The sequence below is a fragment of the Eurosta solidaginis genome, chromosome 5 (assembly GCF_040869045.1).
Source record: "Eurosta solidaginis isolate ZX-2024a chromosome 5, ASM4086904v1, whole genome shotgun sequence".
NCBI classification, from domain to species: Eukaryota; Metazoa; Arthropoda; class Insecta; order Diptera; family Tephritidae; genus Eurosta; species Eurosta solidaginis.
In genome coordinates, this window is record NC_090323.1 from 199,382,029 (window position 1) to 199,406,746 (window position 24,718).

The 24,718-nt window shown below is 39.0% G+C and overlaps 3 protein-coding genes across 7 annotated transcripts; 2 read left to right on the forward strand and 1 right to left on the reverse strand.

The window, feature by feature from the left end:
* Nucleotides 1–3,283: 3,283 nt before the first annotated feature.
* Nucleotides 3,284–6,504, forward strand: LOC137254488 (protein KRI1 homolog). Of its 2 annotated transcripts, XM_067792186.1 has the most exons (7): nucleotides 3,284–3,476; nucleotides 3,544–3,846; nucleotides 3,913–4,255; nucleotides 4,312–5,176; nucleotides 5,367–5,530; nucleotides 5,586–6,001; nucleotides 6,071–6,504. In XM_067792186.1, the coding sequence occupies exons 1-7, from the start codon at nucleotides 3,356–3,358 to the stop codon at nucleotides 6,334–6,336; spliced, it is 2,478 nt and encodes an 825-aa protein (XP_067648287.1). In that variant the 5' UTR covers nucleotides 3,284–3,355; the 3' UTR covers nucleotides 6,337–6,504. The 2 variants fall into 2 exon arrangements, with proteins under 2 accessions (XP_067648287.1, XP_067648286.1); XM_067792185.1 differs by having other exon boundaries at nucleotides 3,285–3,476; nucleotides 5,586–6,504.
* Nucleotides 6,505–13,055: 6,551 nt separating this feature from the next.
* CycJ (Cyclin J) lies at nucleotides 13,056–16,537 on the forward strand. Of its 4 annotated transcripts, none has more exons than XM_067787433.1 (4): nucleotides 13,056–13,395; nucleotides 13,875–14,061; nucleotides 14,785–15,255; nucleotides 15,321–16,537. In XM_067787433.1, exons 1-4 carry the CDS (start codon nucleotides 13,165–13,167, stop codon nucleotides 15,839–15,841), a joined length of 1,410 nt encoding a protein of 469 aa, XP_067643534.1. In that variant the 5' UTR covers nucleotides 13,056–13,164; the 3' UTR covers nucleotides 15,842–16,537. The 4 variants fall into 4 exon arrangements, with proteins under 4 accessions (XP_067643534.1, XP_067643535.1, XP_067643536.1 ...); XM_067787434.1 differs by having other exon boundaries at nucleotides 14,785–15,246; XM_067787435.1 differs by having other exon boundaries at nucleotides 13,056–13,374.
* On the reverse strand, nucleotides 16,373–23,189 carry LOC137252136 (solute carrier family 35 member C2). The gene is made up of 6 exons (XM_067787432.1): nucleotides 22,872–23,189; nucleotides 22,356–22,781; nucleotides 20,602–20,889; nucleotides 20,286–20,538; nucleotides 17,721–17,896; nucleotides 16,373–17,631 (listed from the first exon to the last, which is right to left on the reverse strand). The coding sequence occupies exons 2-6, from the start codon at nucleotides 22,770–22,772 to the stop codon at nucleotides 17,194–17,196; spliced, it is 1,572 nt and encodes a 523-aa protein (XP_067643533.1). The 5' UTR covers nucleotides 22,773–22,781; nucleotides 22,872–23,189; the 3' UTR covers nucleotides 16,373–17,193.
* Between the last annotated feature and the right edge of the window lie 1,529 nt (nucleotides 23,190–24,718).

Here is a 24,718-nt window from a genome sequence, read left to right on the forward strand (position 1 = left end):
TCGCAAATAACGATCGATACCGAAAAATCGAATCACCACGCTTGAAAAGAAGTTTTGTCGCCCTTATTACCTGCCAACCTAATAAAACCGCACCGCGTTTCTTTAGCGCACGCAAACAACCGGCGTTTTTTGCCCGAACCCAAATAAGCATGCGTTGCGACAATGTAAAGCATGTGTGCCAATGTCAAACCTAAATGTCATGCAGAACAAAAATTGGAAATCGAGTTAGGTTTTAAAGCAGCAAATTCAATTTGGGTTGCTCTCATACAAGTTGTATGTGCATCAGGCATTTTTGACAGAAAATGACTTGCGTGCGTTTATATTAGGTTGGCATGTTAGTTTGTGAAAATTGTTGTATCTTGTGAGAGATTGTTTATTCATTCGTAGGCAAATTCGATTTCTCACTCGCGAGAAATTTCAAGCACTCAATTTTAATTGAGCGATAAGTTGTTTGAGAAATCGTATTTTGAGCGTTCTCCGCACCTTGGGATAAATAAATCTTCATAAAGTATTTTCGGCCAGTGCAATGAAATTAGAATCCATAAAATTTTTATCGTTTACGGCGTAGATGGTCATTTAAATTTGATGTGTTGCCAGAAAATTTAAAAATTCTTTTGCATTGCCATTTTTGGTAAAAAACTCCCAAGCGGAAGATCTCTTCAATCCAGGCCACATTATAAATATCTACACAAATTAAATAGTTAAAATCACTTCCTTAGTTAAAAATATTTAATAATTACCACGCTTAAAACGTTTGTCGATTAGGTTGACGTATGCTAAATTTATTTTAATATCTTTTTAACACTGATATATGCACAGCAAAAATTTAAATAGAACGAACGATTCGAAGAAATAGTAATGAGCGAATCATTCACACCAAAAACTAGTAGTTCGATAAAATAGTATTGAACGAATCATTCATACATAAAACTAGTAACTCGAAAAAATAGTAGTGAACGAATCATTCATACCTAAAACTAGTAATTCAAAAAATAGTAATGAACGAATCATTCATACCTAAAACTAGTAACTCGAAAAAATAGTAGTGAACGAATCATTCATATCTAAAACTAGTAATTCGAAAAAAATAGTAATGAACGAATTTCAAATGACTATCGAATGAATGAAAATTAGTGAACTATCGAATAACTCGATAGTTTTCATTCGATAGTTCCCAACACTAATTTATACGGTTACATGAGTCCCCCTAAAGCTGGAGTCATTGGTGCCGTATGTCGTATCGCTGTATCCGTATCCCTAACGTAATCAGCTGTTTATCGTTACGACGGTAAACCAAAACCCAATTGGTTGGCTACGATACGGTTACGACCTTAGCGGCACCAATAATCGATTGCATTTATTCTCATAAGATTGGTCGAATCAGCTGTTATAAGGTTACCGATACGGTTACCGATAAAGCACCAATGTCTCCAGCTTAATGTTTTATTCGTTTATGGAGATACAAGTGACTGTCTGCTTTATTGTTGTTGTGACTTCATTTACTTAGCATCAGACTAGGGATGTGAGTATCACTTAGTGTCACTCATATTCGTCACAATATCTTTAATGACATTTGGGAAACAAAATTGAGACTGAACTGATCGTGCTCTGCTCTGCTCGCAGGGACTCATATGTACATTGGCTCTTAAACTGTAATGCGCAGAAGTTTTGCACGTCTACTTTGGGATTTTTTCATTTGTTAGCGTCGTTGTCATTTGTAATGTTTATAAAACTTTAATTATTCTTTTCATTATTTGAATTGATATTTATTAACTCTTTTAATGCAGTATGTCGAATACATTCTCTGGAAAAATTCAAAATGTCAGAGTTCTGTGCAGGGATGCACCTTAACGTTAAGCTAATCGTTTTCAAAAAATTTCCACCGTTTCCGTTGAAACACTTCGAAATATTATCGATAAAGAAATTATCAAAATAAATTGTATCTCGTTTTTAACCGAAACGAAAAGCTTTCGTTAACGTTAAAAAGGTTAACAAAAACGTGATACTTTATGTTTGAATTGTGCTGGCAATGCTACAGCCATGGTGAAGCCGTAAGGTGGCAACAACGAGCGCACATACACACACAAACTCTATGTAATTTGTTTGTGTAATTCGTTGGTGGTAATGTCAAAAATACTCTGAGAAATGTTCGTACTGTCAAAATTCAAGAGAAAAGTTGCAATCAGCTTGGCTAATGCTTTCACCTTTAATGACTCCGCCATCAATCAGCTTTGCCAGCATAGTTTGAAATTAATAATCAACATAAACGATTTGATTTCGTTTTGATATGGCAGAAAACGAAACGAAATCATTTCGTTAATTTGACGATCTTAACGTTAATAAACGAAACGAAATGAGTTCGTTTCGTTTATTAACGTTGATTATCGTAACGAAATGATATCGTTTCGTTGGTTAAGCATGCCAGAACTTCTGTGTGCAGCATTCAAATGTATCTTATATAACATAGGTAATGCAGTGCAATCTTTCGTTTGACAGCTACAAGTAGCACGTGTGGAATAGATGAATAGATTTGCAAATCTTTGTTTCGAGAGAGGCTGTCAAAATGCACATTTTTTATAACATTTATCAATGATTCCACTCCAAAGAAAAATGAATAGATCTGAAAATGGGGATTTTTGACATAGATTTCGGCGATTATAGTTTCAATCATTTAATAAAATGATAGTCGTAAAATATTTATTTCTTTAAACTTATTTTACAATAATACGACTAGCTAGAGTTAAATATAAACAAATTTAAGTAAAATTTGCATTTCGATTAAATTAATTAGTCAAATATTGTATCGCATTTAACTCGCAGTGAAAACCATATATTCTTTTGAAATTTCAGTAAATCGGACCCATGATATAATAGTTAACATCATTTAATAGATATGGTTTATCCTACATGTTGACGTTCCAGGTTCTGTGATCAAAATGGACTGGTTGCATTGGTAGTTCATATTTACAAAACCTGTTTTTGGTGATAACTTTTAAATGCGAAATAATATTTACCCTCCGCCTTCGAACTAATAATATTTACACTAAAAAAGTGTTTTTATCTTTTTTCTCATAATTTTTGAACGCTATTCTACAGTTGTAGGTCAAACTAAAGTTTACCGAAATTGTTGGCCCGTTTTTCGTTTTGGCTGGCACATTTTTTATTCTGGCACCCGCTTCAGCTGGCGCGAGGGATTTATGTGTGATTGTTGCCAGCAACAACTAGAAGATAAATCCTTCGTGAGAGCGAAAATATGAGTGCGTAAACAAAAGATTCGTATCAATCTAATCTATCGTGTGGTTTATAAACAAATGCTTTAATTGCGTTCACAACTATTTTGTGATTTTTAACAAATATGAGTAGAAATCTATTTGATGCGTCTGATGAAAGCGAAGCGGAGGATATACAATTGGGCACCAACAAAGAATATGCAAAGTCCTATAACAATTTTCGCCAAAAAGAACTACTCAAAAAGTGTAGGCATAATGGCAGGATTTATCACAATTCATTCTTGTTTATGTATATATATTTATATATTTGCAGTCAAAGATCGTGGTTATGGCGTCGCTGATTCTCATTCATCTAGTGAAAGTGACACCTCATCTGAGGAGGATGATCAACTCGATACAAAATTTGATCAAGAATTCCTAAAAACATTGGCATCGCTGAAAAGCAAAAATCCTGTTATATATGATAAAGAAACAATATTTTTTGAGGCGCTAAATGATGACCATAGCGGGGATGAAAGCAAAGGAAATTCAAAAAAGGAAAAAAGTAGTAAACCTGTAACAATAAAGGATTATGAGAGACAAATTATATTAGAAAAGGGTGGAAAGTTTGAAGATGGTATGTGAAAAACATTTATTCAAGAGATACTTCCTGTGCAAATATAAATAAATTTATACTTTACAGATTCCGAAGCCGATTCTGATGATGTTGCAAGTCGGCCAGCATCTCCAACGGTTGTGGAAGAAGAGCGCAGGCTTAAAGAAGAATTAAAGAAAGCAATGAATTCGACTAACTCTGACGAAGATGATAAGGCAAAAGATACTTTTGGAGGCATTTTTAAAAAACGTAAAAAATCCAAAGAAGAGCAAGATAAGGAGGAAGCAGATTATTTAAAATGGTTGGCAGGTAAAAAGGACGACATAGAGGATCCAATTAAAGAGCAACTGGAGCCACTGAAAACTTACTGGAGTAGTACGAAATTACCGCAAAGTGAACGATTTTTGCGTGACTTCATTCTTAATAAAGGGTAACTTAGTAAATGCTACCGGTCTCATATGTAATAAAAAAAAATTTGCTTTTCAGCTATGCGGACACTAAAACCTCTGAAATACCAACATACGATGAAATCGTCGGCGATAATCAGCCATTATCAGAAGACGAAGAAGAGCTCGAAAAGCAAGCAGAATTCGAACAAAAATATAATTTTCGTTTCGAAGAACCCGATGCTGATTTTATTAAGCGCTACCCCAGAACTATCGAACAATCGCTGCGCCAAACAGATGATCGAAGAAAGCAAAAACGACAAGAGATAAAAGAGCGTAAGAAGATTGAAAAGGAACAAAAAATGAAGGAATTGGATATCATCAAGGAGATGAAGCGAAAAGAAATCGAAGAAAAAATACGTAAACTTAAAATGGTTACTGGCAATGACGAGTTAGGTTTTAAAGACGAAGAGCTCGAAGAGGATTTTGATCCAGAAGCGCACGATAAGCGTATGCGAGAATTATTCAATGAAGAATATTATGAAGTGGATGAAGGTGAGGAGAAGCCTGAATGTCCTTCAGATATTGAAGAATTGAAAATGGAAGATTGGGATAACTATGATCCAAATAAGGATGATGAAGTAGGATATTACGATGATCAACATTGTGAAGATGATGACTTTAATATGGATTGTGATTATGACCCTGAAACAGCAAAGGAGCAACTTCAGAAAGAACTTATTGAGAATACCAAAAAGAGAAAAGGCCGCAAAGGACGTAAGAGTAAATTTATGGAAATGATCAAAACGGAAAAACCCGCATTTAACCCAGAAGATGAAAAAACTTATGAAGAATATGTTGATGAATACTACAAATTGGACTGTGAAGATATGATTGGTGACATACCATGTCGCTTTAAATATGTGGAAACAACGCCAAACGATTTCGGACTCACCATAGAAGAGGTAAAATCCTAATGTGGAGTATTGGTAATATCTCAAACGGGCGAATTTATTGGGGAAGTCGCAGTACTAATATAATTGTTAAGGACATCAATACCAGCATTAGCGAAACATCAGTGGAAAAACCACTTAATGATCCGTTTTTGAGGTTAAAATAACAAATATTAAATAACGAAATTGCACTTTCTTTCAGATTCTATTAGCGAAGAACAAAGAGCTAAATCAATGGGCCAGTTTGAAAAAGACTATCCAAATACGGCCGGATTATGTTGAAAAAAAGGATCAAAGACTATATAAAATGAAGGCCAAAAATGAGGCATTAAAACGCAAAATATTTAAAAGTCTATACGGAGAGGGGTAATATAAATTTTTTTTATATAAACATTTAGTTTAACTACAATAACTATTTTAGATCCGATGAAGAAGAAAATCAGAAAGAAAAGGCAAGTAGCACAGAACAAAATTTGGAAACAACTTCGGTGGTCGCAGGTACTGATCAAACAGAAAATGCTGATATGAGCAAAAAAGCAAATAAGAGAAAGAAACGTAAAGCAAAACCTCTTACATTAAACGATGATTCTGCTACGGCTGATGTTCCCGAAAAGAAATTAAAATTAAGCAAAGCCACAGAACCGCAAGCAGTTGCCGAATCGACATCTGAAAATGTGGGAACAGAAACCAAGAGCAAGAAAAAACGAAAAAAGCGGAAATCTAAAGTAAAGGTAACAGAAGACGTTTTGAAAACATCACCAAACAGCGAAACAGAGAAAAAATTGAATACAAATGTAGCTGGACATCATATTCTAAAACAAAAGCAGCACAACAAATGTAATCCTTTAAAAAAAAATCAACAGTGCAATTCCAATAACAGACCATCATTTAAAAATCCCCAAATAGGCGCAAAAAAATCAGCTCACTCAGCAAATCCTTTCAAGGTGAATAAAATTAATACTGGAAAAGGCCCAATTTCGGAAAGGAAAACTACACTGTTTACAGCAAATAAGAAGCAGAAAGTCCAGCTAAAACCAAATACAAAGAAATTCAACAATACTAACAAAGCTGCTAATAGCGACGTTAATATCAGCGATGAACGACTGAAAGCATATGGCATTAATCCGAAGAAATTTCATAAAAAGCAGAAATACGGGAAACCCCAAGATTAATGCTCTTTCTAATAGTGTAAAAATTATAAAAAAATGTTTTAGCATAATAGTATTTTTAAACTACCTTTAAGTATGTATATATATGATGAAATAATCAAAACACTGCAATTAAGTGGTCAAAAAAAATGTAAATGTGTAAATAAATATATAACTTTAAAAAGGATATAACCAACGTTTACTAGATCAGAAAAACATTCATAAAAGTATGAAACTGAATTCGCCTTGGTATGAAAACTCGATGCCCCTTTGCACAGTGCTCTAGCCTATTAAAATACTTTATAAAATTTTTCAAAACGAGGTTGTTGTTGTTGTTGTTGTTGTAGTAATGCTCGCCCCACCCAATAGCCGCGACCGATCACAAATTGTCATCAATATCCTCTAACGGGAGTCCAAGGAAACTTGCCGTTTCAACAGGGGTGGACCATAAGGAAAGGGGTGTTAGAGGCGTTGGTTCCACATTACAATTAAAGAGATGGTTGGGCGCTTCCCAAGGCAGTCGGTTCTATGTACCGGAGCGACTCGGGATTTTTCCCGACCAAGGACTGTCATTTCAGTGTAACCCCATTTAATTTGTTTCGTCCCTCCCACAAATTGTCATCCTCCCAGCAGCTCCTTGCAGCAGGACTGCTCCATATTCCCTTGCTCCGGGAAGGTATCGAATCCAATCCGGGTCCGTCTCCTGACCCCGGTCCTGAGAAATGGTTTTGCTGCATCTGCCGGAAAAGAATCTTTTTAGGACGGTCATACTCTGTTCAGTGTGTCTCGTGTAAGGGATGGTTGCATCGGACAGGTTGTTCTGGGCTTGATCCCAAAACCCGACGTCACGTAACTTTTATAAATCTTTTGTGGCTCCTTGCTGTTCACGCCCAAGGGCGCCCCGAAGTCTACGTCTAAGCGCCCCCCCCCCCCCCCCCCCCATTACCTTCCAGCAGCCCCGCTGCTCAGCAAGCCACAACAAGTACCCGCTGCTGCTCGCGCCTTACGGCGCCAACAACTCAAACAGCTGCTACCACTCATAACTACAATCTTCGTAGTAGAGTCGGAAGCAATGCTGAGCAACAGCCCCTGCCCCCGTCTTCTCCCCCCCTCTTTTCCGGCAGCAATCGTGTAGGTCAGGGAAACAGACTCTTAGTCCCTACCTCCGTTTGCACCGTTTGCCAGCACAGAATATATATGTTTGCGACATCCGCCCAATGCAGCTCCTGCCTTGGGTGGTGCCACTTTCCTAGATGTTCTGGTCTCCGCGACGGCAACCCCTCGACGGGCTTCATCGCGCCATGTTGCCAGGTCGCAAACCCAAATCATCCGGGTACCCCAATGCTTGCCCAAGGACGCCCAGTCCCAGGGCCACAACAGCAATTGCGTCCTGGCCTTCCTCAACCCAGGAGTAGTCACCCGTCACTTACCCCCAGAGTGGCGACGTCTCCCCTCATGCACTTCAGAATCCTGCAGTTAAACTGTAATGGACTAACTGGGAAGATTACGGAGATAGTCAATTTCATGAAGCGGCACAACATCCGCATTGCTGCGATTCAAGAGACTAAACTCACAGCACGATCTGCATTGCAGACCTGCTCTGGGTATAATGTCCACAGAAAAGATGGCGAGAGCGGAAATGGAGGCGGCCTCGCGTTTATAATACACCACTCTGTGCAATATCACATATTTGATCCTGGCATCGACCGCAGGGACAACGTCTTAGAACGTCAAGGCCTATCTGTCCGGTCAGGCGATGCAAACCTAGAAATCATCAACATCTACATCCCCCCTGCCACCTGTTGCCCCGGTGGATACCGCCCTAATATCAGAGCCTTACTCACGGGAAACAATCGCATTATTTTAGGCGAATTCAATGCCCATCAAGATCTATGGCATTCAAATTTGCGGGCGGACAGTAGTGGCGAGATGTTGGCGGATCAAATAGAAGAAACGACGTTCTGCACAATAAACGGAGACGCCCCCACACGTATGGTAGGAAGCTGTCACAGTTCGCCAGATATCTCAATCGTGAGTGCAGAACTCGTAAACTGCAACTGGCAGCCGATGGTATCATTGGCATCCGACCACCTGCCTATACTTGTTTCACTCGAGCGTACCGCCGACTTCATCGTCACCGAAAAACGCACTTTCATAAACTTTAAAAAAGGAAAGTGGGAAGAATATAAATCCTTTACAGATAACCTCTTTGCTGCCCTCCCTATCCCGACTGATGCCCGCCAAGGGGAGCGTGCCTTCCGCAAGGTCATTGAATCCGCCTCGGCACGTTTCATTCCCGCCGGGAGAATTCCCGAAATCCGGCCCCACTTCCCGGCGGAGGCCGCAGACTTAGCGAGAGAACGTGACCTTATAAGGCAGCTTGATCCAGGCGACCCCCAAATAAGGGATATAAACCAACGCATCAGATTGCTTGTGGATGAACACAAGCGGGCGAAATGGGAGGAGCACCTAAGAGGTTGTAACCTCTCTACCGGTGTGGGTAAACTTTGGTCCACCGTAAAGTCCCTATCGAATCCGACTAAGCACAAAGACAAAGTTTCCATCGCCTTTGGCGACAAAGTGCTGTCGGATGCGAAAAAATGCGCGAGCGCTTTCTGCCGACAATATATAATGCATTCTACGGTCGACAAAGTTAGACGGAGGGCCAACAGACACGCACATAAACACAAATTCAGCGCGTCACCAATCACCATCACCGCTAAAGAGGTTGAGGACGCCATTGGTCGCGCTAAACCATCCAAAGCAGTGAGCCCAGACGGCATAGCCATGCCGATGCTTAAAAGCCTAGGGAAAGAGGGTTTCAAATATTTAGCGCAGGTCTTCAACCTGTCTCTTTCCACCTTTGTCATACTCGAGAAATGGAGAATGGCCAAGGTGGTCCCGCTACTAAAGCCTGGTAAACCAGCTAACATAGGAGAGTCGTATCGTCCGATATCTCTCCTATCGCCAGTAGCAAAGACGCTCGAAGCCATTTTGCTCCCTTATTTCCAAGCAAATTTGCAACTAGCCTCCCATCAGCATGGCTTCAGAAAACTCCATAGCACTACCTCCGCGCTAAATGCCATTAGCACCCAGATAAATTGCGGTTTAAATCAAAACCCCCACCATAGAACAGTACTCGTAGCGCTAGACCTATCAAAAGCTTTTGATACGGTCAACCATGGCTCGTTACTGCAAGACCTGGAAGGGTCTACCCTGCCCCCATGTCTTAAAAGGTGGACCGCAAATTATCTGGGTGGTCGGCAGGCATCGGTGCTATTTAGAAACGAAACATCAAAGCCAAGGAGAATTAAACAAGGGGTGCCACAGGGTGGTGTCCTATCCCCACTTTTGTTTAATTTCTACATATCTAAGCTACCTTCACCACCGGAAGGAGTCACAATCGTTTCCTACGCCGATGACTGCACAGTAATGGCCACAGGCCCAGGCCCACAGATCGATGAGCTATGCAATAAAATAAACGGCTACCTCCCTGATCTCTCCAGTTTTTTCGCCTCGCGAAACCTGGCACTATCACCGACTAAATCTTCCGCGACCTTATTTACAACATGGACGTCCCAAATGTCGACCATTTTGAACATCCACGTCGATGGCTCTACGCTACCGACTGTTCTACACCCCAAAATCTTGGGTGTGACGTTTGATCAGGATCTACGTTTTGGTGAGCACGCAGCCGCAATTGTTCCGAGAATTCAGAGCCGTAACAAAATCCTCAAATCCCTTGCTGGCAGTACCTGGGGAAAAGATAAAGAAACGCTCTTGACCACATACAAAGCAATTAGCTAGCCGATTACGTGCTACGCGTCACCCATATGGTCGCCAAGCCTAAAAACCACCCACTGGAAGAAACTACAGGCCTGCCAAAATACTGCTCTCAGAATCGCCACGGGCTGTCTTCTTATGTCCCCAGAACACCATCTACATAATGAGGCGAGAATACTCCCCATCAGGGAAAGAAACGAGATGCTGACCAAACAGTTCCTGTTGAATACCCAGAAACCTGGGCATCCCAACAGACATCTGATTGACGAGCCAGCACCGCCTAGGGGCTTAAGGAGTCATCTCCGTAAGCATTTTGAGGAAATACGGCATCTGAGAACACAGCCGTATGAAGCGAAAAAACACAAGCAGGACCTTGGTGAACTCCACAAACAGGCGTGGGACCTTTATGCCGGGAATTGCCCGGTGAACCCAGTACTCAAAGTAAAGTATCCAAAACTTGCGGAAGAGGAACGCATACTCCCCAGGGAAACGCGTGTCACTCTGGTTCAACTTCGTTCTGGATACTGTAACAGGTTAAACTCTTACCTATCCAGAATCAACCCCGACATACAAAATGTATGCCCCGCTTGCAATGTGTCCCCACATGACATGATGGTTGGTGTCATGTGGGGACACATTGCAAGCAGGGCATACATTTTGTATGTCGGGGTTGATTCTGGATAGGTAAGAGTTTAACCTGTTACAGTATCCAGAACGAAGTTGAGCAAGAGTGACACGCGTTTCCCTGGGGAGTATGCGTTCCCCTTCTGCGAGTTCTGGATATTTTTCTTCAAGTACTGGATTCACCGGGCAATTCCCGACATAAAGAACCGACGCCTGTCTATGGAGTTCACCAAGGACCTGCTTGTGTTTTTCCGCTTCATACGGCTGGGTTCTCAGGTGCCGTATTTCCTCAAAATGCTTACGGAGATGACTCCTTAGGCCCCTAGGCGGTGCTGGTTCGTCAATCAGATGTCTGTTGGGATGCCCAGGTTTCTGGGTATTCAACAGAAACTGTTTGGTCAGCATCTCATTTCTCTCCCTGATGGGGAGTATTCTCGCCTCATTATGCAGATGGTGTTCCGGGGACATAAGAAGACAGCCCGTGGCGATTCTGAGAGCAGTATTTTGGCAGGCCTGTAGTTTCTTCCAGTGGGTGGTTTTTAGGCTTGGCGACCATATGGGTGACGCGTAGCACGTAATCGGCTGGCTAATTGCTTTGTATGTGGCCAAGAGCGTTTCTTTATCTTTTCCCCAGGTACTGCCAGCAAGGGATTTGAGGATTTTATTACGGCTCTGAATTCTTGGAACAATTGCGGTTGCGTGCGCACTAAAATGTAGATCCTGATCAAACGTCACACCCACGAGGTCGACGCTCGGTAGTGACTGGCCAATCCCTTCCAATGACTTTCTTGCATAAAAACTTCACCGCAAAATTTATCTGCCTTTGCAGATGCCGTTCGGACTTGGTAGTTCCATCAATTTATGGAGCAAATTATAAACAAACCTTGGGTTATTCGGATTCGTTTGAGACTGCCTCAAGAGGAAGTTTGAAAAAAAAAATACCATTAACGTTGGCCGGACTTTGTTGCAAGACCTACGTACCGATGTCGGTTCAATGTCCTTGTTAGGAATTCGGCTCCAAAAATATCGAGGGAGGTGTCAAACGACGCTTCTTGACATCAGTATTAATAATCAGGAAAATAAAAATATTAACTCGTTCAAAAGATATTAACGAAAAATTACCCCGGGTCCCTCCGTAGTCGGGGTGGGATTCATTTCTAACTATAACTGCAAATATCTGCGGAACTTTTCTCCTTCGGATTATTGTTATCGAGGTCAATACGCGCCTTTTGAAACCTCTCCCGATATTTTTTGACACGCATTAGCAGTCGCCACTGTTCTAGACTGTTACCCAAATATTTTACAAAATTTTGCTACATTTTTAATATTTTTAAACAAAAAACACTTAGCAAAAGACCTATTCCGCAACAGATAAATCGTTGACTTTTTTGGTAATTCTTTACTTTAACTCACAACTGTTAAAACTCGTCCAACTGGGGAGAGCTATCAAAAGACGCGTTTTGATCCCAGGACCATGAAACCGAAAGCGGAAGTTCACAATTTTATTTATTTCTGTGAAAAGATATTTCCAAAAACCCGAAAAATGGCTCCGGAGCGCTCCGAAACGGGGGGGGGGGGGATGGGATCCATAGTATTTTTGCGCAGAACACCTTTCTGCATTGGCGGCCTTCGGTTGCGCTTATAAAAATTTACCCTGGGTGGGTCCAACATCGGTTTGGAGACCAAAACTATATCAGCGCAAAACACTTATACACCCATTTTTTCTTCTGGGTACAACAAAATCATCAAAATTACAACAACCATATGAAAATTTTCGATTTTGTTGCAAATATCTCCGAAAAGAAATAAAATTTCCAATTCCGCTTTCGGATTCGTGATCCTGGGTCCAAAGCGCGTCTTTTGACACCTCTCCCGATGTTTTTGAACGAGTTTTAGCAGTTTTCAGCTAAAGTAAAGGATTACCACTTTTTTATCTTTTCTTTTCTGTGGCCAGAATGAATAAATAAAAATACTGAGCAAACAAAACTATTTTCTTAAAAAAAGTTCGAGTGATAACGAAACACCCTAATACGTGCGTAAATAATTTATTCTTAAACAGAGTCACCCTGTGCGAAATTACACTATAATACAACCATGGCGCAACGATACAAGGTGGCAGCATGGAACAGCTGATTATAAACTTTTTTATTTGATTTGATGTATCAACTTCCGGCGCAGTACGATTTTGACATTTGTCCATCGAATTTACAAAAACAAAGTACATGGAATTTTTATTTATGTTTGTAGGTATGTCACCATGCTGCCACCTTGTATCGTTCCGCTATGAATACAACTCGGTTTGAAATTGAGGAATAACCGTTATGTTATTGGAACCGTCTGTCAAATTCGCATTTTATACACGTTTTTTTTTACAAAGAAATGTATTATTTAGAATATTAAAAACAATATAAAAGTGGAGTTTGAAAAAAAAAAAAAATACGGGATATGAGTAACAATAATATACCAGAGGTGCTCGATTGCAGCTATGTAGATTTATGTTGTTATTCGCCAATAATTCCATTTACTGGTTTTTCTACTGACATTGGCGTCGGCGTTCCATGGACAGAAGCAGAAACAGAAGCACCCACAGCACGGGCTTTGGAATTCGTTATATGCCCACAAATTTCCAATTCTATTGAAATATTTACTAATTTGGTATTAACACTGGAATTTGTGGTAATAGTCTAGTTGCGGGGTCGACTGCTAATACGCTACCAAAAATATCGAGGGAGGTGTTAATAATCCGAAGGCGGAAAATAAAAATTTTAACTCGTTCAAAAGATGTTAACGAAAAACAAAAAAAGGATCCGTGGGTACCTCCGAAACCGGGGGTGGGATCCATAGTATTTTTGCGCAGAACACCTTTCTGCGTTGGCGGCCTTCGGCCGCGCTTATAAAAAATAACCCTGGGCTACGCCATGCCAAGTCCGGGTGTGTAGTATAACCGTGGCTACCGCACAAACACAACAACCACATGAAAATCGCCAACTTCAACTGCAAATATCTTCGGATCGTATTATTGTTCTCGAGATTAATACGCGTCTTTTGACACCTCTCTCGATATTTTTAGTAGCGTATTAGCAGTCGACCCCTCAACTAGACTTACCGAATTTGTAATTTCAAATTGAAAATTATGTTCGTACTTTTGGTTATAGAGAATCGAGAAATCGCACTGGGTGTGCGATTATTCGGACGATATATATCAAACGCTACGTGAAACAGAGTTACGCCGCAACGTTCTCAGCTATCAGTCAGAGCAAACCGGCTTTCGTCCAACTCTATTGCGACTACTGAAGGTGGCGACTGAGGTGCATAAACTTTCACGAACAACATTACATTTAGGTGAATAAATAAACCTGTTTTGAAACATCACATTGTTATCAGCGAACCTAAAGCTTATGAAAGCGTCTCGACCTCCGTTTTTAGAATCCGAAAGCGAAAATTTTCTGTCAAAAGCTATAAGCAAAAAATCGGTTAAAATTTTCATGTGGTTGTTGTTTTTTGGCAAATTTGTTGTACACGCACTAATGCAGAAAGGTGTTCTGCGCGCATTTAGTTTTAATCTTCAAACCGGTGTCGGACCCACCCAGGGTAAATTTTTATATGCGCGGTTGAATGCCGTCAACGCAGAAAGGTCGTCTATGCAAAAAAACTATGGATCGAGCCCCATATTTCGGACCCTCTAGAGGTCATTTTACGATTTTACGAAATAACTTTCGCCAGAAATAAAATTTTTGATTTCCGCTTTAGGATTCTTAAAACGGAGGTTCAGACGTTTTTTTTTTACCACCTTTGATAATTTTTGATAAAAATTAGGTGGTGCACCGTGTAAAACGGTGGTGTAAAACGTTACCATAATTTTTTATAAAGGGGTATAACGTATTTTCATAGGCAAAAATTTTCACTACTGTTTAAAGCTGCAGCTGAGTTAGAGCCCGGTCAGCCACTTGGGTTAAGATCTAGAAAGGGGGTTTAAATTCGTACTGAAAAATCGGACATGAACTTATAACACTATATTGTCACAGTATAACTCTGCCCTATACACAATAATGTATTCTTTTTCAGCGCTCTACCTTTTGGATGGTTTCATGGACAACTACACTATACGAGCTGAAAAATTAAATTTAACTGCCTTAACATGCCTAATATTAGCCGCTAAAATTGAAGAAGCCGACATAAATGCGCCAAAATTTGTTGACCTCAATAAGTTGGTTGGTAATCTTTACGATTTGGACGAGTTCCGGAAAGTTGAAATGAAAGTTTTAATGTTATTTAATTTCGATTTGATACGTCCCACTGCTGCCACATTCGCTGAATATTTCGCTAACAGTATAATAACGCTAGACGATTTTCATGCATATATGCATAAATGGCATGGAGGCGTCTATGACTATAATGCGCTATTACAACGTAATCAATTGAATGATACATCAACTGAAATAGTACCACCATTTTATCGTACTTATGAAGAAATGGCAACAGCACTGAGCAAGCTTTTATTTAATCTTGTAGACGAATCTCTAAGTTGTACGTCTGGTAAAAAAAAGGATTTTCTTCATTTTTCTTCAAATAAGTTTTTTTTTTTTTTGTTTTGATTCCAGATATAAAATTTGGTAATGTGCGCCCATCCATCATTGCTGCATCATGTGTTGCTGCTGTGCGGCATTTATCATTTATAACACCCACATGGACACCTTATTTAGTGAAAATAACGGAATGTACGCAAAATATCGTCGAAGTACTTAAGGAAGCAATAATTGCACTGCATAATTTGCATTTAAGTAAAGCAGAAGCAATGTTGTATGCGGCGTCTAAATTAACCAATGCTGGGAGTACTCTATGCGATAGTCCGGAATCTGGTTTTGTATCTGTATGTGATACAAAATCTGAATGTTCAGATGATGAAGATGATGACGAGGTCAGTGATTATGATACTATGGACTGTTTACGGCCAAAATGTGCACAAATATTGTTAGGTAAACGGAGGCATACAGAAACTTGTAACGAGAATGACAGTGAAGACGACGAAGAGCAAGAACATAATACATCATGCCCGAGTAATGAATATCCATTGCTGGGAAAACGTAGAAGATTTGCTGTCAATGATAGTGGTGTTATGTAGTTATTATAACAGATTCCAATAATTAGGTTTTGTTAAGATATTAATCTAATTTATATTTTCTTTCCTCCCTTCATTTATCAATGGAATATTCCGCAATTTTGGTTAATTTAATGCAAGTGTAATCCGTTTCATAATTACAACGCCAGGAAATATTTTTTTTTTCGGTTGAATTGCAATATATCAGGCTTATACCACCAACTGCCAGCAAAATGTTCATAAAAGCACTGGGTGTGTTCGAGTTGCCCAAGCGCGTTTAAGTTTTTTTTTCGCTAATGAATGATATATTCGTTTAAAGATTTTGATTTTTTTTCTTTCAAAAATGAGCTGTGCTCAATTGAACATACTTAGTTTGTTAATTACACTGAGTGGCAATCGAAGAAGATATAAAATATCTACTTTTAGTATTTGCCATTCATGGTTGTGCTTATTAAGACCAACAATAATTAAATACTGAATGTTTTGAAAACAAGAACAGGCAAATATTTATATGTGCACAAATAAAATATTTTTGTTTTATAAAATGTACACAAGCAGTGTTGGGTGTCCAACTTAGTATTTCTTTTTGTTATACATTAAAATACCAAAGTTCATTTCGTACTTACATCACTAAGTATATTAGATAATGATACGCTGTGTAATTAATTACAAAACTTTAAACAAATAAAAATGAAGGTAAAATGCTTGGTTTTTAAGCTAGACACAATCAGTTTCATTTTACTTTTTGTTTTCATTGCAGCTTTGAATGTAAACTTATTGAATTTTTAAAAAATAAATCAAACAAAATGAGCTAACCTACAGCGGTAGGTAGGTAGAGAATAACTACCTTTGAAATGGACTCAGCTCTAAGCTGAAACGATCGGCTTGCTTTTTTGAAATATGTCAAATAGTGTAGGCAAAGAGTAGTGTGAATTTAGTTCACATGATTGCGAATAAATTGTAATAATTTTTATTAATTATAAAATCAAACTTAAATACACTTATTTTCTAAAATTTATTTCACAGTTCAGAGAAGCTAGGTTAATTACACCTAAGTAAGGAATGATTTTTACAACATTCACATTTTAGCCTAACGACGAGGGTTACTACTCCGTAACTCGACTCGAAACTAAATGTGCTCATATCTCAGTCATGTGCAATCGAAATTTTGGCTTAATATTTTTCTCATTTTGCCAAGATTTCGATTTCCTATTAGCACTTTAGTCAACGCTTTTACGAATTCGTAAAAAAAAACAGTATACATATTTCGCATCCAGTTACGGAATATACACACTGTTTAAATTATAAAATTACAATACAAAATTATATAGTGCTAATTTACGAAAAAAAAAGTTCAAAAACAAAAAGTAAAAACTTTATCGCTGTATATCTCGCCGTTTCAATACATCGAATATAACATCTGAAGCACTTTGCACATTATCATCATTATTAGAATCGTCAGAATCGCTTTGCTCCAGCAATGGTACTGTTTGTGCGGAATGTCTCTTTTGTTGTAAAACAACATTCAATACATTACTGCTGATATTTGTATTACCAACTGATTGATGGTGGTGATTGTTGCTATTTGTATTGGTGGGACTAATGCTACACTCGTTAAAATGTATTTCATCATCATCATCGTTATCATGCACATCGTTATGTCTATGAAGTGTTGCATCCAATTTGGTAAACGTTAAATATTTATGTAATAAATGCATAGAAATACCAATTATGCAAACAATCAATCCCAATACATTTATTAAACTAAGCTGATCACCATTGATTTGTACACCAAGCGCAAGCTGACAAATATCCTATGGATTCGAAAAATATATACATGCAAATTATATTTTGTTAATTGCATTGTATACGCACTAATTGTATATGAAAGTAGATTATTTACCTTGAAAACGCCAGCAATCGAAAGTGTTAACCCAGATGTTTTCGAAAGCACCAAATATTCGCTACATTCCATTAGAAATGCTAGTATAGCACCAAAGCTTACATAAAATATGTTAAATAAAATTACATGGTTTGATATATTAGGCAGATTAAGTAAGACATCATAAAGATCTTGTGCTGCAAAAGAGTAACAAGATATGCATATATGTTGTGGTTAGCTATAATGATTATATAATTTTTAACAAAAAAAATTGTTAAGAACGATCATAATTTAATTTTATAGTTGTGAACACGATCACCAGGTTAGGGGGACTCAAGGGGTTTGAGAAGCTCAATACAAAGCTTTATAGCTTCAGAGAGCTTCCGCAACTCAATTTTCAACCTCACTTACGCGATCCTGTTACAAATATGAATGTATTGTTACGAATATTAGCAACACTAAGGGGTACTGCCTTTTCTAAGCCGATGCTAAGCAGTGATTGATTGTGCATTATAAGAACCAGGATATACCACTTAACTTCAGTTTGCAGAAAGTGTTTAGTAGTAATCGAGTACTGGTGGAGAAGACTCGATTCAAGGGGTTGTGTAGCGCAATATATAGCTTCTCCAACCCAATTGTCAACCTCACCTTCGAGCGGCGAATCCCGTTTCACTAACAGACGAGGCTCTGGCGACCCCAAGCTCCTCATGGAACTTGGGGGTGGGGAGGGAGGGATGGCCTGAGGGTTTAATGTGGCCATATAAATCGTTCCCGAGATGGTCGGACCAGCACCTTAATGGTGCTGTGTTACCGGAGCGTATCGGATCTGTATCCGACAAAGGACCATCACATCGATAACACTCGCTACAACAACAACAACAACTCGACAAAGACTACGTAAGTCAAAGGCAAAGGTTGATAGATCGAATGGGCCAAATAAAGCAAAATCAAAAGTACCTGCTAGAGAAACACTGGCATTGACAAAACCTAATGGACGCACAAAAATTAAGCAACGAATTTCCCAGGAAGATTGAAAGATAGTTTCAAGCCGGAGCGCACTACTGTTGTGAAACGTGGGAACGATACTAATTATGCGAAGCCAATCCGTCAAGCGCAAGCTCTACGAAGTAGTTCATTTGCCAAACAACAGAGTGTGATGGAACGGCCCAGGGTAATGAGTAGTAAGATCAAACACTGGCATGACAAGAACTTTAATTCGGAAGGTTTCTTGGAGGGAGATCTGGTACTGCTATACAACCCTCACCGGCGGAAAGGTGTGCCATCCAAATATCGGTGCAGTTGGGAAGGCCCGTACAAAGTTGTGAAGAAGATCAGTGATACCATCTACCGCATACAAACAATTGGGAAACCACGAAGTAGAAGAGTGGTACAATTGGAGATGCTAGCGGCGGATAGATCGAGAGGTTTGTCTGATCGGGACGATCAGACTTAGGTGGAGGGCAGTGTTACGAATATTAGCAACACTAAGGGGTACTGCCATTTCTAAGCCGATGCTAAGCAGTGATTGTATGCACATCCATGAATCAATCATTATGTATCTACATAAACGAATCAATCATTATGTCTACACATATGTATGTATGTACATGCAGCGGAGAAGCAACGCACAACCACATGCATATATCTGAGATACTCCCGAAAGTATGCAATGAGAGAAGCTATAAAATCGTGCATCTGTAGTTACAGCTGAGAAATTTGATAGCTGATGGCCAACTAGTAGATTCTGGAAATGGAAGCGCTTAGAAGATGCGAACGAGGAAAACAGAGAGTATAAAAGGCAACAACGGTTGAGGCGCAATAAGCAGTTTTGATTAAGACGCTATCTGGCGAGCTATAGCAGTATTTTTTATTGTAAAGTACTTTAAAAAAGGCCATTTTTCCATTATTCAATATTAGAGTTATTTATTCAACAGTTTAGTGATTCGAACCTTAGTAAAAGATTTGAAATAAGCGGAATTACAAGTAAATTCGTTACAGTATCATACACATATTTAGCAGGCGTGGCTCTAGCGACACCAAGTTCCTCATGGAACTAGGGGGTGGGGCGGCCAAGATGGCCCTAAAGGTTAAATGTGGTCATATCAATCGTTCCCGAGACGGCCGGTTTAGTACCTTAATGGTGCTAGATCGGATCTATACCCGGCAAAGGACCACCGACATCAATAACACTCCGCAAAACCTTCGAGGAGTGTGGGGGGTTACAAACAATTACATCAACAGCTTAGGCAAAAGTTCTAAAAACCAACGGTAACTTAAAAGGACTTCAAACAGTAATTAAAAAAAAAACGGGTAAAATCGTCAAATATGTAGAATCACGGATCGACAACGATGCGAAAGGCCTTTACGTGAAATATCAGTAATAGGGCATATCAAACAAACCTTGATTTATTTTGCATTAACAGCGCTTTCTAGGATCAATATAGGTTGGATCGTATATTACAATCTTAGTACATGTGAATGTCATTATACCGAATATGACGCAAATATACCAATTAATTAATTTGTTGATATAGTACGAGGTACTATAAGCATAACATTAACATCATCTATCGCATACACACTTACCTTCAAATGTTACCAAAAATGGCAATAGCGACAGGATCATCCATGGTTGCATAAAATATATCATATCAATTGGGTTGTGTAAACCTAATTTTGATTTTTGCATAACAAATTGCGCAAAACTCCAACGTATACCACTGCTAAGCGATGCCAAGAGAATAAATATGAAACCAAGTGCATTGAATTCCGCAGATTCATAGGTGAACATGAATAGGCCCATGGCGATGAGACCAACAATGAGAAAGAGGAACATGCTCTGTAACAATAAAAAGGATATTTTTATAAAAATATTAATTAATATGACTTTAATAAATTTTACCTTTTTCTCCAATCCCAGCATAATTGCAAATACCAATATAAAAACAATCGTTGACGATTTAGTCATTGTATATAACGAAATCGAGACCAACTCAAGACCCCAATTTGAAAATCCAATATCGATACCACTCGCAACACCAGCTGGTGCCAGCTTTTGCCATGATGTACGTAAATCTATTTTAACGCGCGTCTTACCGACGCATAATTTGTACAATGAACGTGCAGTTGCGGATAGTAGTAATTTTGTAATTAAATGGTATGTGACAATAGATATTGGAAATTTTAATTTCTGCAATAAAAAAGTGTTGGACAAAATTTTAGCTTTAAACTCAATAGTTAAAGGGCATGAGGGATGGCACGTCATAGGGATTGTCTTAATAAATAAACATTAATTGAGCAGAGGTTCTACAGGAACCCGGAGCAGAGAAACGATTCCCGAAAGGCATCATGGGGAAATCGACTTGACTAAATTTTTAACTGGACACGGCGAATATCCTCACAGAATGAATATTTAAACCTAAAACTGGGAGGAAGGTACACCTGACGACCTACCCGCGCGCAGTGTTAGTTATATGATGAGACGCGGAAGTGACATATGGGATACTCAAACAAGCTTGGAACTTACGGGCAGTTCTGGCATACAAAACGTAGTAGCTCTCCTCAGTTTGGGGACCTTAAGTTCACTGCGGAAAGAGGGGTGTAGTCGATTGAAATTATAGGACAATGTTCTATGGGAATCTAAATATAACTTTTGTGATAATTTGTAATGCAAAGACAAGGTAATGCTTGTTGCTTAAGCTTCAAAACCATTTACCAGTTGTTATATTCGAGGGCTTTGGGTACGTACGTTCAGCTACTAGACAACCTTGAATTTTGTCTCGTCGGGCTCTTACCTGTTCTCTAAAGTTTTTTTTAAGTTAGCAGATTTAACGAAGATGAAGGAAAACGATATTATAGGTGACAGGCATGTTGTTGTTGTAGCGATAAGGACACTCCCCGAAGGCATTGGGGAGTGTTATCGATGTTGATGGTCCTTCGCCGGATGCAGATCCGGTACGTTCCGGTACCAAGTCCGACCATCACGGGAACGATTTGTTATGACCGCATGCGACCTTCTAGGCCATACCGCCCTCCCACCCCCTACATCCATGAGGAGTTCGGGGTCGCCAGAGCCTTGGCTGTTAATGCAGCAGGATTCGCCACGGATAGGTGAGGTAGACAATCGGGTTCGGGAAGCTATATATTGCGCTGTCAACCCCATGAATCTATTTGGTATTTTAGACTGGCATCTGTAGTTGTAATAACAACAACAACATCTAATGCCCACAAAAGTAATTTTATTTTAAGCCATTACCCCTTCTAAATGATGCAAATTAGGCGAAAAATGTTATTAACTCGATTACCGGTGTCATTTAACTCTTTTACCAACAATCTACAAATTTTATTTTTTACAGTTAACTCAAAAGAGTCGTTCCTGTCATATTTGGGCTAATACAGGAAAGAAAGAATTTTCACCCAAAATCTTAACGTGGTCTTTTGACAGTTACAGGAAAATAAGGGGTAGGATTATGTTGTTGTTGTAGTAGCAATATTTATCTCTTCCTCGATGACACTACCAATCACAACATCAAATAACAACCCTTAGCTTGGTAAAAACCCTAAGTTTATTCAGTACGTGGAAAGACTTTTGAGTCAATGAGGAATAAACTAATCTATGTTTATTTGCAAAATTGCATATCAAGAAAAGACTCATACCTTTATTAACTTTTGCTGGTAGAAAGTTAATGAAATAGATAGCGCTAAATAAAGTAATACAGTTGTAACTGTGCCAACTGCTAAATGCATTATTCGTGAATTAGCCAGACGCGCTGTTGTTATTGGTGAACCTATTATACCTCCAGACTCGTTGTGTACATTGTCACGGCAGCTGTTTTTATTACTTTGTAAATGGCACCCATTAATATAATAATCTTCATCATTATCATCGCCACCCACATCACTTTCACATCGAATACGATGGTCCGGGCCCAATTCAATTTCTTCATTTTCATCGTCACCATCATCGTAGCGGCTACCAAATGCTGTGCGCCTTAAAAGTACTCTTTTGCCATCAGATCCTACATTTACTTTCTGACTGCCGCCGGTGAGCAGCTCATAGCGCGGCTGTGTCATACTTTAGTCCTGCAAATAGTGGTAGGGGATTGTATATGTTTGTCCACAGTTAACTTTTGACGAGGGATTTAACGCGAAAGTTTTAGTGTGTTCTAATACCATGGAATATGGAAAATGCAGCTGTTAACATTAGTCAGTCTTGTGGCAGTCGGTTTCCATATGTTCGTTTATGCGTTTAGTGCTTTCAATCACTGACGTGTGTTGCTGGTTTGTTGACGTTGTGCTTCCCATGCACTTATATAAAAGTTCGCTAATGTTTTTTCATCCTTGGTTACGCAATTTGCAGTCACAATATTTTAGAAAGTAAATGTATGTATGTATTTAATTATTTTTCAACGAAAACATCAATTTTCAACAATTTTCCGTCTTGCTGACGTCTCCATTCTATGTATGTTTACTAATGTTGTTGTTATTTTTTTTTTTTTTTGTTTTTTGCAATTTGAGAATGGGCAGTCAGCTGTCGACCACTGTTGCTCATATTATAGTTGCCAGACCTGAGGTCATAATCAAATAGTGAGAATAATGTTTTGGAATTGTTATACCTAGCTGCCGTCGCAGGCCATAGTATTAACGTCAAAACAACGTTGAGTTTCGGTAACACGTTTAACGAAAAGGGTAACAGTCTAGAAGAGCGGTTGACTGCTATTACGCATCCAAAAGTATCGAGAGAGGTGTCAAAAGGTGCATTTTCATCTCAGAATCAATAATCGTTGCGTCGTTCAAAAGATATTTTACGAAAAACCAAAAAAATGACCCCAGACCACTCTCAAACCCGGGGGTGTGATTCGTGGCATTTTTGCACAGACTAACCACCAGTGGTGTGGGATCAAAATTAAATCGGTGCAAAATCCCTTTGTACACTAAACTTTTCTTGTGTACAACAAAATTACAACAACCACATGAAAACTGCCAACTTCATCTGCAAATATCTCCGGACAGAGAAATAATTTTTCCTCTCCGGAATATTGTTGTCGAGGTCAATACGCGTCATTGTTTACTATATAGTTTGGCAGCTTAAGTAGAGGTTATGTTGCGAATAGAGTGGAAGGCAGTGGACTAGGCAGTCGAATGTCATATAATGAAGGAATGGTGTTCGGAGATTTTTCAAAGTTAAAAAAAAAAATGATAAAAGCTTTAATATAAATAAAACTATTGTTTCAATAACAACAAAAACGCCATATATATTCTGTATACATAAATTTGTAAGGATTATCCCACTTTAAAATTTGAATTAAATAATCTAAAGTTTTTTTTTGAAATGAGTCGAGAACTGTGCGTGTGAATGTGCGAATTTTCACCGATCAGCTGTTAGTTGCGCTACTTGGTAAAATGTACAATGATACGCGTTGTTTGACACATCTACCAATATTTTTGACTACGAAAAAAGAGTTTTGGTTGTACTGCGAAGAGAGAGCGTAATACTCTCAAAGTGTTGTCAACGCAATTTAAAAATCTCCAACCAATTTGTCAACCTCACCTACACGAACTCTCTTTCAAATATAAATGCATCATTTGCACGCATATTTAGTAGACGAAAATTATTCGACCCCAAGCTCCTCACGAAAGAAGGGGTAGAATGATCTAGAAGGTTCTACGTGGTTATATCAAGTATTTAACATGAAAGTCAGGCCAATATGGTAATAATTTCGGACCGTACTGGATTATCTCCCGGCAAGGGGCCACCAAGTTCCATAATACTTCCATACACTTTCGTAGGGCGTATTTATCGCTGCAAGAAGAAGATTACTTATATAAACAAAAGAAAAACGAGGTGAGAACTGCTACAACAACAACAATAACAACAACAAAAAAACGAGGTGATCAATAAACTTTCTAGGTATCTCCAAATAACACGTCTTTTCGATTTAGTTAAATTCTAAGAGGGGTAAGATGCTTGTAAGGCGGGAGGAATAAGTACGCTCATTTCCTGTTTGTAGGTCCTCCAG

Coding starts and splice junctions, on each gene's coding strand:
- LOC137254488 (XM_067792185.1), top strand. CDS start 3,356: ATGAGTAGAAATCTATTTGATGCGTCTGATGAAAGCGAAGCGGAGGAT. Junction 5,177..5,366: donor TCGGACTCACCATAGAAGAG/GTAAAATCCTAA, acceptor ACTTTCTTTCAG/ATTCTATTAGCGAAGAACAA. Junction 5,531..5,585: donor AAAAGTCTATACGGAGAGGG/GTAATATAAATT, acceptor TAACTATTTTAG/ATCCGATGAAGAAGAAAATC.
- CycJ (XM_067787433.1), top strand. CDS start 13,165: ATGAGTAACAATAATATACCAGAGGTGCTCGATTGCAGCTATGTAGAT. Junction 13,396..13,874: donor TATTAACACTGGAATTTGTG/GTAATAGTCTAG, acceptor TTTTGGTTATAG/AGAATCGAGAAATCGCACTG. Junction 15,256..15,320: donor ATCTCTAAGTTGTACGTCTG/GTAAAAAAAAGG, acceptor TTTTGATTCCAG/ATATAAAATTTGGTAATGTG.
- LOC137252136 (XM_067787432.1), bottom strand. CDS start 22,772: ATGACACAGCCGCGCTATGAGCTGCTCACCGGCGGCAGTCAGAAAGTA. Junction 20,890..22,355: donor ACCAGCAAAAGTTAATAAAG/GTATGAGTCTTT, acceptor TTTTTATTGCAG/AAATTAAAATTTCCAATATC. Junction 20,539..20,601: donor TGCTGGGATTGGAGAAAAAG/GTAAAATTTATT, acceptor TTATTGTTACAG/AGCATGTTCCTCTTTCTCAT.